Source organism: Dryobates pubescens, chromosome 26, assembly GCF_014839835.1.
Source record: "Dryobates pubescens isolate bDryPub1 chromosome 26, bDryPub1.pri, whole genome shotgun sequence".
Classification (NCBI taxonomy): Eukaryota; Metazoa; Chordata; class Aves; order Piciformes; family Picidae; genus Dryobates; species Dryobates pubescens.
This window is the reverse complement of record NC_071637.1, coordinates 4,344,384-4,358,783: the sequence shown is the minus strand read 5'-3', so window position 1 is coordinate 4,358,783 and position 14,400 is coordinate 4,344,384. Positions and strand designations below refer to the sequence as shown.

Below are 14,400 nucleotides of genomic sequence, written 5' to 3'. Positions count from 1 at the left end.
GAAAAAAAAGGGAAAAGGGGGAAAAAAAAGGAAAAGAAGCAAATTGCTGCTAAACTCTGGGAGTGTAGATGACGCTGCAACAGCTTTCTCAGGACTGGTTACAGCCACATGGCTCTTAGGAAGGGATCACATTCACTTCTCCCACAGTTAACACCACGGATTCGCTACTGTGGCGACGTTCCTGAGCTCAGTAAGGTTAAAAAATAAACTTGGTTCACAAAGAAAAGTATTGAATGATTCTCACTCTCTCATGCCATGATTAGAGCAGATAAATTAGGCAGGTTCTGCCCTGTGTCTCCAGTCAGTGTAAACCCCTGCCTGTCTGCCACCCCACCTCTGAAATCCTTTCAGATTGACCTTTGGAGCAGACTGGGCAGCTGGTTTTATCCCGAGCCATCATCTTCCCATTCTTCCCAGTCCCTCGGTTTTCCTGCCCAGTCTTGTGCTGTGGGATTTCAGGATACACAGAGGTGCACAACCAACTGTAAAGAACATTTCTGATTATCTTAAAGAGGATAGAAAATGCACACCGCTCGGAGAAGGAAGAAACAAGCCCGAAGCACTCAGCCTCACACCAAACCCTAACTTATCTGTGCTGACTTTCTAAGCTTATGCTGCTGAGGACCAGAGCAGATCATGGTGGAAACATCTCCTTCCAAAGGTCTCTCTGCTGCAGCTTTGGGAAGAATCGGTGCAAACCCACCAGTCCTCTAAGCCTGGCACACAAGAACCACAGCCAGGATTGCCCACTGTGCTGTGCCACTGCTGCAGGTCCGGCTGCTCCGTGCTTCTGAGCCCAGCACCCAACCACAGCAGAGCCCCTTGGGTCTCAGCTCCGCTTTGCCTCTCGGGAATAATGCAACCTCTGCCATGGCATCCACCCTGCATCCTCCAGCTGGGAAGTCTGCTCAGAGATCCCAGGAACCCCCTACAGCCCACGCCAAGGGCAGGAAGCTGCGGGCGTCCAGAGGGATTTGCAGTCCGTGCCTCCGTCCCACTGTCACTCACAACCCTGGCAGAGACAGGGCTACAGGCACGAATTCAGCTCCCTCCTTTCCTCTCCTGACACAGTGGAAGTCTCCCACTGCAGGACTCTTCTGAGCAGAGCACTGCTGGGGGCAGGAGAGCGCTCAGATGGTGCCTGGCCCCAAGACGGGCACCACCCCCACCCGCAGCACCCCCACACGCACAAACAGCCTCGGATCAGCCAGGCCCTGGCACCCCCACCCACTGCCCCCATCTGTGGCACTTTGGCAGGCATGGGCAGGACTCTGGTTACCCTTCAGCGAGCCCAACTACAACTTGCTCCTCCTTTCAGTCCTCCTTACGTGGAAAACAACTCCAGGAGACAGGGAAAGACAAGACTTTGCTCATCCCTCTGGATGACTTCCATGCACGGTGGGCGACGTCGTCCACCCCTAGTCGTGGCATGGCTCTCACAAGTCAGTTTGATTGCTGTGTATTGCTCCATGTCCATGCCATGGATGACACTCTTTGGGAAGTCTCTGGCACTTAGTCAACCAAGGGACTTACAAAAACACATCAGTGTGCACACATGAGACCTTCTCACGTTTTCCTACAGCTACAGAAGAATCCCTCATCCCTGGCACGACAGGACAGTTGATGGCTTCGGTGAGAACAATTTAAGGCAACTGCTATTTTACAGAAAGAAGAGAAGGAGGCTGAAGTGCAGAAACCCTGGCTTCTTCTGGGGAGATCACAGAGGCCAGCCACAGCCTGGGAGCAGGGAGACTGCACTCATCTTCGGGCACTTTCGTTTAAAGTTGATGTTTGCAGTGCAACCTCGGGATCTCAAGTCCTCCTCTTAGGTGCTTCCAGGTGGCTGAGATTTAATCCCCACCAAGGTCTGTGGTCTCCATCAGCAGCAATGCCTGTCCCAGACACAAAGGAACAGGAGTCAAGGAGGAGCAAAACAAATCACCAATACTTGATTCTGGCTGTGCAAGCTGAGTGGGGACTATGGACACAGCAGAAAGCAGTGCCCAAGGGAGTTCTTTTATGCCCCAGGAAGGCAGCCTGACACCTTCATGGGATCTTAGGAAGTGCCTCTCACATCATGCTCACATGAGGCCCAAGAGTCAGGTTCAGCCTTGACAGGGTTTGGGGTGGTTTTTGCAGTATTTGAGCCCAAGGCAACAGAAATCTTGTGCTAACCCATGACACATTCCTGTGTGCAGGAACCTGACTAGCACAAGAAATCTCACAAAGCTTTATTGCCACCAAATCCAAATGCAAACCCTCATCCCAGTCCCAGTGGAAGTCACATGCAAGCTCCAGCTTAACCTTAGTCAGGCATCTCAGCTGCTATTTACCTTTGGTAACACAACTACATAACAACAGTGGCAGAATCAGCACCAGGGCCAGTTTCAGAGGTTCACATTTTCTTTGTGTTTTTGCCCCTCGCTGTGCTGAGTGCCACAAAATATTGCACTGCACGAGGAGCCTGGCAGCAGTGGCCAGGGAAGACCAAACTGGAGATGGTCCTTGCAGCTCACTTGAAGAAAACAAAGCTAAAATTTACCATCACACATCCTTGCACCGGAAATCTACATGAAATTATGCCCACCCAACTTGGAAGGCAAATCCATACCATGGGAATTGTGATGGGTTAACACACAGCCTGAAAACAAGGAGGGGAGGGCTTGCGAGTGCTTCGCCCTCCCTGCAGGGCGTTTTCCCCCTGGGAAACTGAGTCTGTTCCACTCCCCCCTCCCTGCACAGCTAGGGTATAAAAGGGAGGACATAGCAGCCATCATTAGCTCTCTTTTTGGCTCCTGCCTTCCTGGACAAGAGCTACTGCAGCTGCCTTCCTGCTTCTCTGCCACGTGGTTGGGCCTGATCCTTCTCCCTGCTGCCTCTGCACCCCTTCAGAAAGACTGGTTCTGTATTCTTGGTTTTTTTCCCTCCCATCCATCCTTGTTCCTTGCCCTTGTGAGCCTTACCTGTTATTGTCATATATATGTGTTGTTTAAAGAAAACTCTTTACCTCTCTACTTCCAAGCCGACTCCAAATTATTTCTTAGTGGATTTGCTCCTTCCCTTTCTTTTTCCTCTCTGTTGGGAGGGAGGAGAGGGGAGCGGGGGAGGGATTCTCAGCCTTGCCCCCATCTGAGCTCTTAAGTCCCAGTTAAGGCTCAAACAAATCTAAAATTTACCATCACACAGCCTTGCACTGGAAGTCTACTGAAGTTATGTCCATCCAGCTTGGAAGGCAAATCTATACCGTGGGAATGCATCTGCTTGACAAAGCTCAGCCTTTTAACTCTGAGGAAGTGATTTTAGGGAAAGACTTCAGACCTCTCCACTGAAAACTACTCCACAAACCTCTCTTAGAACAGATAAAGGCTTACTGAGAATCTCAACACTCAGTGGAAGGCAACTGCATCTATGGAGGTAATGCCCATGCATTTTCCTCATCAGTGAATGATTTGTGGTGGCAGTAAAGCCAGTCAACCCCAAAACACCCACAGGGAGGTACCCCCTGCTTGCCTTACCTTGTCTGAGGGGCACATCATGTCAGAAAATGGACAAACAGGATGGCCAGACCAATGTTCAGTAGGATGACCATGCAGATCACAATTGTGTTAGGTCCCTGGAGGAAAAACCCAAACCACAGCATTACACACCACAGCTCAAGGCAGGGAGAGAGGCACAAATTAATTCTGCTGTTCACAACCACCAGAACCATCCCCTCCCAACTCAAGACACTTAACCAGTCATAGACTAGTTGAATATCAATCAATCAATCAATCCATACTTCTATTTCTTCCCCACAACCTCATTCTAAGGAGGCTAAATCAGGTTTCTTCTGAGGCTAAGGCAGATTAAAGGAGACCCCCAACTGCAGGCACACAAACTGCCAAGTCCACACCAAGCTGCTCCTCCCAACTCCTTTGTCCCCCACCTCACCCACGTTTCTAAGTTGCCATTTTTCACCTCACAATGTGCCCCTAGGGGGGGAGGGGGGGGGAATGGAAAATAAGTAAAAGAAACAGGTAAAAAAGAAACCCCACTCGGTTTTCCCCGTTCTACATTTCCCCCTCCAACTTCCCAGATCCATGTTGGCAGCCAAAGCGATGGGGAAGGGAGAGAAGAGTGTAAAAAATTAATCAGAAAATGCCCTTTTCCTCAAGTTTTGAAAGAGGGATGCGTCTGAAAGTGTGTTTGTAGTGCAGAGAGGAAAATCATCGCGGGGGTTATGAACGGGGGTGGGAACAGCACCGGGCTGGGAAGGCAGGAGGAAGGAAACCAAAACCCTCCTCCAGCCGGGATCCCTAAAAGAGACACGGGGTTTTCTGCACCCCCGAAGCCGTGGGCTCTGCATCTCTTTGGGAAATTCCACACCTCCTGGGGAAAAAGAAACCCACGAAAAGCCAATGATGCCTCCCAGGGGTGCCTCCCGGGCTGCCCCATGTCACCTCTTCGCCGTCCTCCGCCTCCCGCGCTGCCACCGCCGGGGCCGGGCTCCGCTTGGCCCCCGTCTTGTGCTCCGTGCGCCCCAGCGCCCTGGCTTCAGTCTTCTTGTCGGCAATGGGCTCGGCCCGGCTAGCGGCCCTGCGCTCGGGGCTGGGGCGCTGCTTCAGCTCCTTTGGCCGGGGCGGCTCCGCCTTGGCCTCTGCTCTGGCCGTCGGTTTCTCCTCCCGCTCCTGCGGTGGGGTGGAGGTGTCCCCGCGGCGCTCCGGGGAGGGCGGCTCGGGCTCGGGGAGCGGCTCCTCCTCATAGTCCTCGACGGGGGAGACGGAGGAGGTGCGAACGGCGTAGCTGTGGTAGCCCTTGACGACATCCACGTCGGGCTCCTGCGCCATGCGCTGCAGCGGGCCGATCTCCATCTGCTCGGCGGGGCGAGCCCAGCCCCTCGAAGCCGGCCGGCTCTCGCTCTCGGGGGGTGCGGGGCTGCCGCCGCCCGCCCTGCCGCCTGCCTCTGCCCAGCTGCCCGGACGGAGGGCACCGTCCTGGCGAGGGGCCGCCTTGGCTCGCTTGGCCTCGGGCGGGGTGGCGGCGGGGCTGGGGGGCGGGCTGGCGCGGCGCCCGGTCTCGTCCTGCTCGTGGAGTTGGGGGCTCTCGGGGGGCGTGGGGGACGGCGGGGCGCCCGCGGGCCGCGGAGCCTCCTCCTCCATGTTGACGGCGTGCTCCTGGTTCTCGATGATCTCCTGCAGCAGCTTGCGCTTCTGGTACTCGGGGCCTGGGGAGACAGAAGCTGGGGTGAGGAGATGCCCCGGCACTGCAGGGACGTCGGTCCCGCTCCAGCGCCGTGCCACCAGCGTGCCGCTGGCTTTGGGGACAGCTGCGGGAGGGCCAAGGCTGGAGGCAAGGAGAAGAGGTCCTCCCAGTCCAGAGCCTGCTTCCACGGGGGATGCCCTCCAGAAGTAGCCAGAGGTTCTGAGCCCTGCCCCATGCTGTCCAGCTGGGAAGAGCTGGGGGAGCAGGCAGGGAGCTACACGTGACGGTAAAGAAACGCTGAAAGTCTGCAGCCCAACTTTTTGTGGTCACACAGATGAGGTATTCTGGGACTGAAGTGGGTCCAGCCCTCATCCAGGTGTTTTTTTGTTGTTGTTACTTGTTTTTTTAATGTCTGAGAAACCCTTCAATGTTGCTTCTTTGGTGACTGATAGTGTGACAACTTCACAAGTGGTGACAGGGGATGCCCAGCCTCCTTGGGAAAGGCAGCATCTGCAAATGATCTGCCTGTCATGCCTCAGGATGGGAAAACCATGCTTCTTATGTATGGAGGGGGGGTGGTAGCTTCACAGCCCTCCTGCCTGCACTGAGCCCCACAGCATCAGCAAAAGTACCTGGCACCATCACACCAGCTGTCTCTTGCCTTCACTCTGGCCTCATGTCCCATGCTGACTGGTAAGTGCTGTCATCTATTACCAGTGTTGCCCTTCAATTATTCACCTATCATTACATCTTTACTTCTTCTGAACCCTAGGCCATGCTTGCAAAGCAAATTGCAGCCCAACTAGGGTCTGGAGAAATCAGCCAGAGCCTGACACCAAAGCTATCCATCAGGCTGGGCAGCTGGCTGAGCAAAATCTAGCACTGAACAACTGGGAATATCTTTTGGGATAACAACCCTGCACAGTGCTCTGCATTCTGGGACCTGCACTGGGACAGGGGTCCCTGCCTGTCATCACAATGCTCAGAGCAAGTGAGAGCAAGAGGAGCATGCACCTTATGGGCAGCATGAGGTCACCAGGCAGAGTTTTTTAACAGCAAAGCACCTTCTTTTCAAAGGGGCTTTGGCCTCATTCTGCTGAATCCAAGCGATGCTGAGGCAGTGCAGGCTTACAGGGCTTGCTCTGTGCTCCCGAATGGAGCCTGTAGCCATGCTGTCCCCAGCTGCCTTGTGGTTCCTCCCCTCATCTCCTCTGCCCTCAGGACTTGAGCCTGGTTGGGAAATTGGGTTTGCTGCTCTTTCCCCCTAATGAATCAGCAGAGTGATTTGCACACTGCTACCTCCTGCCCACGCAGGCAATGCCTGCTCAGAAGGGGCAGTGGGGAGAAAGCAGGCACTGCTTTTAGTTGCTCTGCCCTGCCTGCACTCTCCTGTCAATCAGCAGGAAACCCATTCAGGGCCATTTATTTCTGTCTGCAAGTGGATTATTTGGAAGCCATTTCAACAGTTGTTCAGACTCCTTAAAATAGGCTGCCTGCAACTCCAGGCTCCTTGCTCTCTCCTGCTGCTTTCTTCTGAATAATTCACACCAAAAAACCTCCAACTGCCTGCAGGGCACTGCACAGCTCCCATGCTCCAGCCTCACCTCCCCACCTTCACCTCCCAGCATGACACTTCAGCAAGGGCTTTGGCTTACACCCTGCTCCTCTAGGCTGTTAGGGTTGACATAATAAACGAAGCCCAAGGCTCAGTACTTATCAGAGATACGAGGCTTTCTGAGACTGCCCTGTGCCAGACATTGCAGGGACTGTGCCAGGACAGCAGGGGGAAAGAAAGAACCCTACCAGGCTGTCCTGGCTATGTGACCAGCAGCTCCAAGTCCTAATAAAATCCAAGGATGAACTTTAGTCTCTTTGGTGCTGGACAGTGAGTAATTCAGGAAGAGACATTTTCCCTGGTTGTGCACTTAGGGAATTTAGAGGAATCATAGAAGAAAAATGCATCAGCAGCTCAGAAGGCCACTGAGAGAGGCCAGGACCAAGAGAAGCCCTGCATAAAAGCAGTGAGAAGCTTCAGCTCCCAAGGAGCCAGGAGCAGAGGCCAGGCTGCTTCAGGCATTTTGCAGAGACCATTTCATTTGTTTCCTTCAATTGCCATGGGTGGAAAAAAAATAATCTAGCTGGATGTCAAAAATCTCCCATCAGGAATTGCAGTTTCTTTTGCCTCTGTGCTATAAATACCCCAGTGTGCAAAGGGTGAGTGTGGAGCTGTGAGTGGCAGCTGGGGGCTTATGTCAGGATCAAGCGACATTTAGCTATTGTTAAGTGAAGTGCCACACGCTGGCTCATGCCCATGCCCAGGCTCTGTGCTGCTTCCCCCACTCAAAGCCAGCTCCCAGGCCTACCTAGGCAGTGGGGAGGAAGGGGCAGTCCTCTAGCACCATGTCCCCAGCTGGTAGGTGCAGGGCAAGATGGATGAGTACCGGGAATTAGGACAATAAGGTTGGAAAAGACCTCGAAGATCATCAAGTCCAACCTGTCACCACAGACCTCGTGACTACTAGACCACGGCACCAAGTGCCACATCCAGTCTCCTCTTGAACACCTCCAGGGACAGGGACTCCACCACCTCCCTGGGCAGCACATCCCAATGGCGAACAACTCTCTCTGTGAAGAACTTTCTCCTTACCTCGAGACTAAACTGGCACAGGCAGCAGGTTTTGCTGAGCAGGAGTCAGCCTTTGGCTTCTACCCCCAGTTGTGCCACTGTGAAGGTCCCTTCTGATCCTGCCTCAGCAGGGCACTTGTTCCAGGCGACAAAGCCAGATAATAGGAAAGACAGCATAACAATGCAGGCATTTGGCTCCTTGTTTTTTGCTCTGTTATCTCCTATCCTCTCTGGAAAGGGAAGTTTTCCAGCAAGAGCACATCTGTAGCTAACACAGTCTAGGGAAAGGTAATGACATCCACAATGCTGCCTCTACTATTACACTTCCTATTTATTAATCCCTCAGTGCTCAGTGTCACAGAAGGAAGCTCCCAAGTGTTTCCCAGCCAAATAATCAGCGGTGATGCTAACAAACAGGGAATCAGGAGGCAGGATTTTGCGTTAGTGACTTTCCTATGGGCTATTACAGCCCCTAATTAGCTGAGTCTGATGGTCCCCCTGAGCAGTGTGGGGCCCCACAGGACGCAGGCTTGTGAGGCAACGTGGAAAGCCGTTCCAAGAAAAAGCCGTGAGGGATTTATCTACAGGAGTGCTGCAAACAGACCTGAGCTCACTGCCTGCTCTGCCTGGTCTGGGGAGGGCTTCACCATGTGGAGAACATGAGGGGAAATTGAGGGACTGTGGGTTGTTCCTCCAGGCTTCAGTAACAAGTTCCAGCACATAAAAGAATGGTGTTAGGAGAACTGCAAATCACCCAGGGCAGGGGCTGGCTGAACTTGCATGAAAGAGGATTAAGGAGAGCAACTTGTAGAGTTACAAAGCTGGTGAAGCATTCAACCAACAGATTGCAGAATCATAGAATTGTCAGGGATGGAAGGGACCTCAAGGATCATCTCGTTCCAACCCCCCTGCCATGAGCAGGGACACCTCACATTAGATCAGGTTGCTCAGAGCCACATCCAGCCTGGCCTTTAAACCCTCCAGGGATGAGGCTTCTACCACCTCCCTGGGCAATCTCTGCCAGTGTCTCACCACCCTCATGGGGAAGAGTTTCTTCCTAACATCCACCCTGAATCTACCCATTTCTATTTTTGTTCCATCCCCCCCAGCCCTATGACTCCCTGACACCCTAAAAAGACCCTCCCCAGCTTTCTTGCAGCCCCCTTTAGATACTGGAAGGCCAAAACAAGGTCTCCTGGGAGCCTTCTCTTCTCCAGACTGAATAGCCCTGAGATTTCCCAAGGAAACTGCAAAACCCCTCTTAGCAGATCCCTCTGGTCTTACCTGGCTGGTAGAAGTCTGGGGAGAGCTCCCTGGCCATCATTCTGGCTATGCCTGATTCATTGTTGGCTGCTTGAGCTGCCTGCTCAGACCCTTCAGCTTTGGCTTTGGCATGAGCTGTCCTGCAGAGAGAAGAGGGGACACCAGGGAGTAGTGAGAGCCAAAACTGTCCCAGCTTGAGCAGTGGATCTTGTCCAGCAACAAAATTAAGTCAGCACACCTGGCACAACAGCACTCAGCACTGGCCCACTTGACCCAGAACCCTCATATTTGAGGGGAAAAGACCATATTTTCTACAAGCTGCTTAAGGCTAAGGTGTGAAGGTTGGAGGTTGCCATGGGAAGGAGCAGCCAGGTGCATCTGCAGGCAGGAGCACATTCAGGTGTTGCAGCAAGGCAGTGGGCACTGCCAAATGGACTGGCTGCCACCCTGTGAAGCACTGAAAACAGGGCTCAGAGGAAAGCCTTAAGCATCACCACAGGCACCTGGAGCACAGGGACAATAACAGGATGGGTGAACACCACTGTGCTGTCAGCAGCCCTGAGCTGCTGCACCTAGCCAGAGGCAGTGTGCCCCTCCCCATCACACCGGACAAGTTTTACCCCAAATGTCTCTCCAGAAGCAAAGCACAGACATTGCCCAAGGGGCTCCTTCACACATCACAGCCTGGGGAGCTGCTCTCAGCAATGCTAGGAACGGCAGAGCCATTGCTTTGTTCTCAGCTCGGCTTCCTGAGTCCTCTCCTCTGCCTCCCAGCAGATCTCCTTGCTCCACAGGGCTACCAGAGTGATTCCTCTGCCCGGCTGTCGTATTCCTTGCATGCCTCACATTCGGGGCCCTGTGATCTTCGTGCTAAAAGCAGGGCTGGCTTTACAGCCCAGCTGCTGGCAGTCTGGGAAGGAGCTGACTTCAAACAGCAAAGTGGAACCTTGAAAATAAGGAGGGTGAAGCACCGTGGTTCAGCTGCTTTGCTCCACCCGGGGCTTGCAGAGAGCTGCTTTCCCTTTGCTCCCACTGGCACATTTGCTGAGGCTCCCCACATCTCCCTTGCTGCCCATGATGAAGCACCCACTGCTGCACATGCAAACCCACATACTTGTGTGTGGAGAGTGAGATAAGCAGGCAGCAGCCCTCAAATACCACTCTGAATTACAACCTTTCATGTGGTCTGAGGGGGCCTGACGAGCCCTTTTCAGGCTCAGGTTGGTATGTGGTCATGTTTTAGCTCAAAATAAGGAAAAAAAAATGTAGCTCTCATCCCTGCACTGAAAATATTGCAGAGGAATTTTTGGATTTGAGATCCAGATGATTCTTTCCCATGAAATTGAGAGGCATTCCACATGCAAGACAAGCCTTCCTCTGAATGCAGTGAAAAATGTCTTCAGAAGTGCTGCTCTGAGACCCTTGGAAGGTGGAAGATAAATATGTGCAGATACATCCACAGACACCCACCCCATTTGGAGTAGCTGTGGGGAAAGAACTAAAGGTAGGGCATTAATCCCAACTGATAGAGGCAACAGTGTGACTTGATGGGGAGACAAAAACACTGCTCAGTGCCCTGTGATAGAGAGCAGGGTGCGGAGCTGCTGTGGCTCAGCCTGGCCCTCCCTGGGATGACATGGAGCCATGATTCACCTCCTTGCTGACACTCACTCCTTATCTCCCCACTTTCTCTGCAGGCTGAGCTGCTTGGGATTGCTGTCATTCCTGGTCTTTTCATCCCAAACTATTACAGCTCCTGAAAAACCCAGAGACAAGGCAGGATGAGACAGAAAGCAGCAATTTTAAGCCTCTGCTCGCAAGCAGGAGGTCTGAGGAAGCTCTGAACAGAGAAAGCACCTCCTTTTTTGGTAGCATGTAATCAGGGTGATTAATTCCACTAAAACCTGGCAGGGGCCAAGGGGGATGTTTCTGTGCTCTCCATGCCTGGGGGATCAGAGCAGGCTGGATGTGCTGAGCATGGGGCACACAGCCTGCCTGGCCTCAGCCCCAGAAAGAAGCTTGTGAAGTGAGGATCCAGCTCTTCACCCTGGCAGGATGTGCTCCCACTCCTGGCTTCGTCCTCCTGCTCTTGGAGGACCACAGGGTGACAAAATCCTCCCTTTATGCTGCTCACTGAGCCAGGCAGAGTCTATCCCAGCCAATTCCCATCCAACCAGCCAGCTGGCTCCAGCTGAGGCAGCAATGGGCAGCTCCAAACCGGTGGTGGATGGTTCTTAAAGGTGACTTCCAAAAGAGTAGTCTGGAAGTGGACTGGATGCAGGGTCTGCTCCCTCCCCTAGTAAGGACAGAGCCAGACTCAGGCCAGCATGTTACCAAATGGGTGCAGATGGCTCCTGCATGCTCTACACTCCCCCAGCATCTGGGCCCAAGGCAAGGGAACATCCTTGGGGTGTTGGAAGTGACAAGGCAGCTCCCAATGTGCTCCTCTCTGCTGGAGATATCCTTTTATCCAGAGAAGCTGCTGGATGCTATCTGGCTGCTGCACAGGGCTTGAGTACTGCAGTTCCTGCAGGTAAAGAGATGGTGAGGCCAGGAAACCCCCAACCTCAGTTGCAGAGGCTGTGGTGAGGGTCTGAGCCATCACTGTGGGATGCCATGGCCCCAAGGGAAGCAGGGCTCCACAATGATCCCTCCTGGGCACAGAGGGGCATGAGGCCAGGGAGGCCATGGGGTAGCTCCTGAGCTCCATGTGTGGAGCTGTTACAGTGAGCTGAGCAGCTGCCCTGGGGATGTGAGCTGCAGGCCAGCAGTCTCCTTGCTCAGCAGGGACACACCTGACCTGTTTGATCTAGGGATGGGGTGAGGGAGGGTGAGAGGGGTGTCTAAGATCAACACAGATGCAGCTTCACATCTGGCAGCTCCAGCACACTACATGTTGGCCCTGATGCCCCAACCTGAGGCTGTGGCACAAGGCAGAGCACTGCTCTCCCCAGCCAGCAGCCTGGCCCTGGCAGGGATGCTGGTGCCCTGTGCTGGGTTCCTCCATTGCTGAGATCATTTATTACAGCAGCAGCCAGCTGATGAACACATGGCTTAAGACACAGCATGGTGTTTTAGGGGCATGTCTCCTGGCTGTGCCACACAGCCCCAGAGCACCAAGGGAAGGCACTGCTGCTCCCAGCCTCCAGAAATCCACGCTGAGGGTTTAGCAACACTGTGATAAACCATGGAACTTGCCTAGAGTTTTTCTGAACGTGTTTATCCACAGGGCTGCAGAAAGCAGCCGGTGCAAAAACCAGCAGAGGAGAAAATCTGGAGCTGGAGGAGGTCAGGGTGAAGTTGGAACAGAGGCCCATGGATCTTATAGTACTCAGCAGCAGAATTCAAAAGCCCTTTTTCAAGGCAGTGCTGGAAAATGAGCCATGAAGATTAATCACGTCCAGCCAGGGGCAATAAACAAAGAGGGGCCTTCACAAACCAGCATCAGTGCCCTCTGTGCCCAGTGACACAGCACTGCCCTGGGTGAGTGCTTCCCAGTTTCACCCTGAGCCATCTCCCCAGGCAGCACTGGTAAAAATAGCTGGGGTGAATTCTTTGCAAGCAGGAGCAGCAGCCCTGCTGCCGGCGAGGGGAGGTATGCAGGCAATGCCTGCAGCCCCCAGCCCAGCCTCGCTGCCTGCCAGCAGCACCAGCTGGGTCACAGCTTCACACCCCAGCTGGACAGGTGGGGGAGGCAGGGTTAAATGTTTTAGTTGCTGCTCTGGCACAGCTCTAATGCTTTAGTTGCTTCTGTACGAGTGCAGGACAGAGCAGCACCGCTCCTTGCCCTTCCTGACCACCTCTCAGGATCACTGCCCCAGTCTGAAGCGCCCTGGGGACACGGGAGCTGCAGCTGAGCACCCTGCTAACAGGTGAGCCCCAGAGGCCAGCCAGCACACCCGGATCTTTGCTCAGTTTCTGCAGCTCTGCACATCCACGTTGGATTAGACTGTAAATGAGATTGGAATTAGCAGGGAATGCTGCAAATACCAGACGGGGCTGGGGCGCCTGCAGGTGCAGCCATGACCTTGTGGCTAGAAATAGGGGAAGAGCTCAGCTCTCCTCCCGAGCTGCTGCACATTTGCTTATTAAGGGAAAGGCAGACCTGCCCAGCACTGGCCCTCCTTCTCTGAGCTCTCCTTGCTCCCACTGATTGTGCAAACCCTGAACAAGGACCAACTGTACACCTTTTCCTTGCTATGCTTGAAAGCATGACCTGCTAAAATGCCATTAACCAAAAGCAGTTCAGCAGCCAGCTCTAAAAAGGGAGATTTCTGCTAAACTCCCATCTCCCAGAAACTGGCTTTTCCAACCCCAGGCAAATCCCTGCTCCAGCATCCAGCAGGAATCATTTTGTCCCTCTGGAGAGCCTTAAGATAACTGTTTGTCTTGGCAAGAGCATTTACAGCACTCAGAGGGGCAGAGGGAAAACTGCAGCAGTGTTTTTGCTGATGGCAACAGGGTCCCTTTGTTCACATTGCACAAGGACACACAGACCTGTGCTGGGGGCTGCACAAGGTCACTTTTAAAGCCCCTTCCAGCCTGAACCATTCTGTGATTCCATGACCTGACCATGATAGACAGTTTATGGCATCTCTCTATTCCACACTTGCATCACCTCTGCAGCATCCCTTTCTGCCTGGCCTGTCAAAATCCATCTCCTTTGTGCCTCTCCCCCTGCCTCCACGTGCATGCAGACACCAGCAGAGCTCTGGTGCCCTCATTTGCCAGTAACCAGCCCATGGGACTGAATATCCCCTTTCAGCCCATCCCTTGTGCCACTTTCCATGTCCACAGACAAACCTATCTGTGTCCTGCCCTGAGAGCCAGCTGTACTTTTGACCTTCCTTTTGCTCCATCACTCATGTGCACCTTCTCACTCAGTTAAGACCCTGACATCCCTGGGGTGCCTCAGTCTTTGCTGGTTTATGCTGTGGACTCTGCAGATGCAAGGTGTGATCTAAATTGTGACTTAAGCATAAACCCATCACAAACCAGCTCCTAAAGCAAACATGTCCCTACCAGTGTCCCAGAAGAGAAGCCATCCTGCCCTTGCAGAACAGCTCTGTTCTCCAGCCTCCCTTCCAACCAGCTCTTGAGATGCCCCAGGCTTTTCACTTCTTGGCACCAGCACTCACTGGAAGTGGTAGCACTCTGTACATGCTGAGACCACTTAGATCAGACCTTTCCTCCTTCCTTCTACAGAAAGGACAAGAACAGGCCCTTGGGCCAGGAGAAAAGCATCCTTTCCTGTGCAGTGCTTTGGGAGCAGAGGCCTGGCCAAGCTCCCTGCCAGCCTCAGCTTTTGTGGTTACTTGGGGAATGTTTAA

General features: G+C 53.5%; 1 protein-coding gene across 1 annotated transcript in view; it reads right to left on the bottom strand.

The window, feature by feature from the left end:
- Positions 1-14,400, bottom strand: part of JPH2 (junctophilin 2) — a 34,010-nt gene continuing 19,610 nt past the window's right edge. Inside the window, exons 3-6 of the mRNA XM_054173660.1 lie at positions 9,092-9,210; positions 4,440-5,203; positions 3,516-3,613; positions 1-1,892 (exon numbers count right to left, since the gene is read on the bottom strand). Coding sequence (XP_054029635.1) covers positions 3,533-3,613; positions 4,440-5,203; positions 9,092-9,210 — 964 coding nt within the window. The 3' untranslated portion in view covers positions 1-1,892; positions 3,516-3,532. The remainder of the gene's footprint in view (positions 1,893-3,515; positions 3,614-4,439; positions 5,204-9,091; positions 9,211-14,400) is intronic.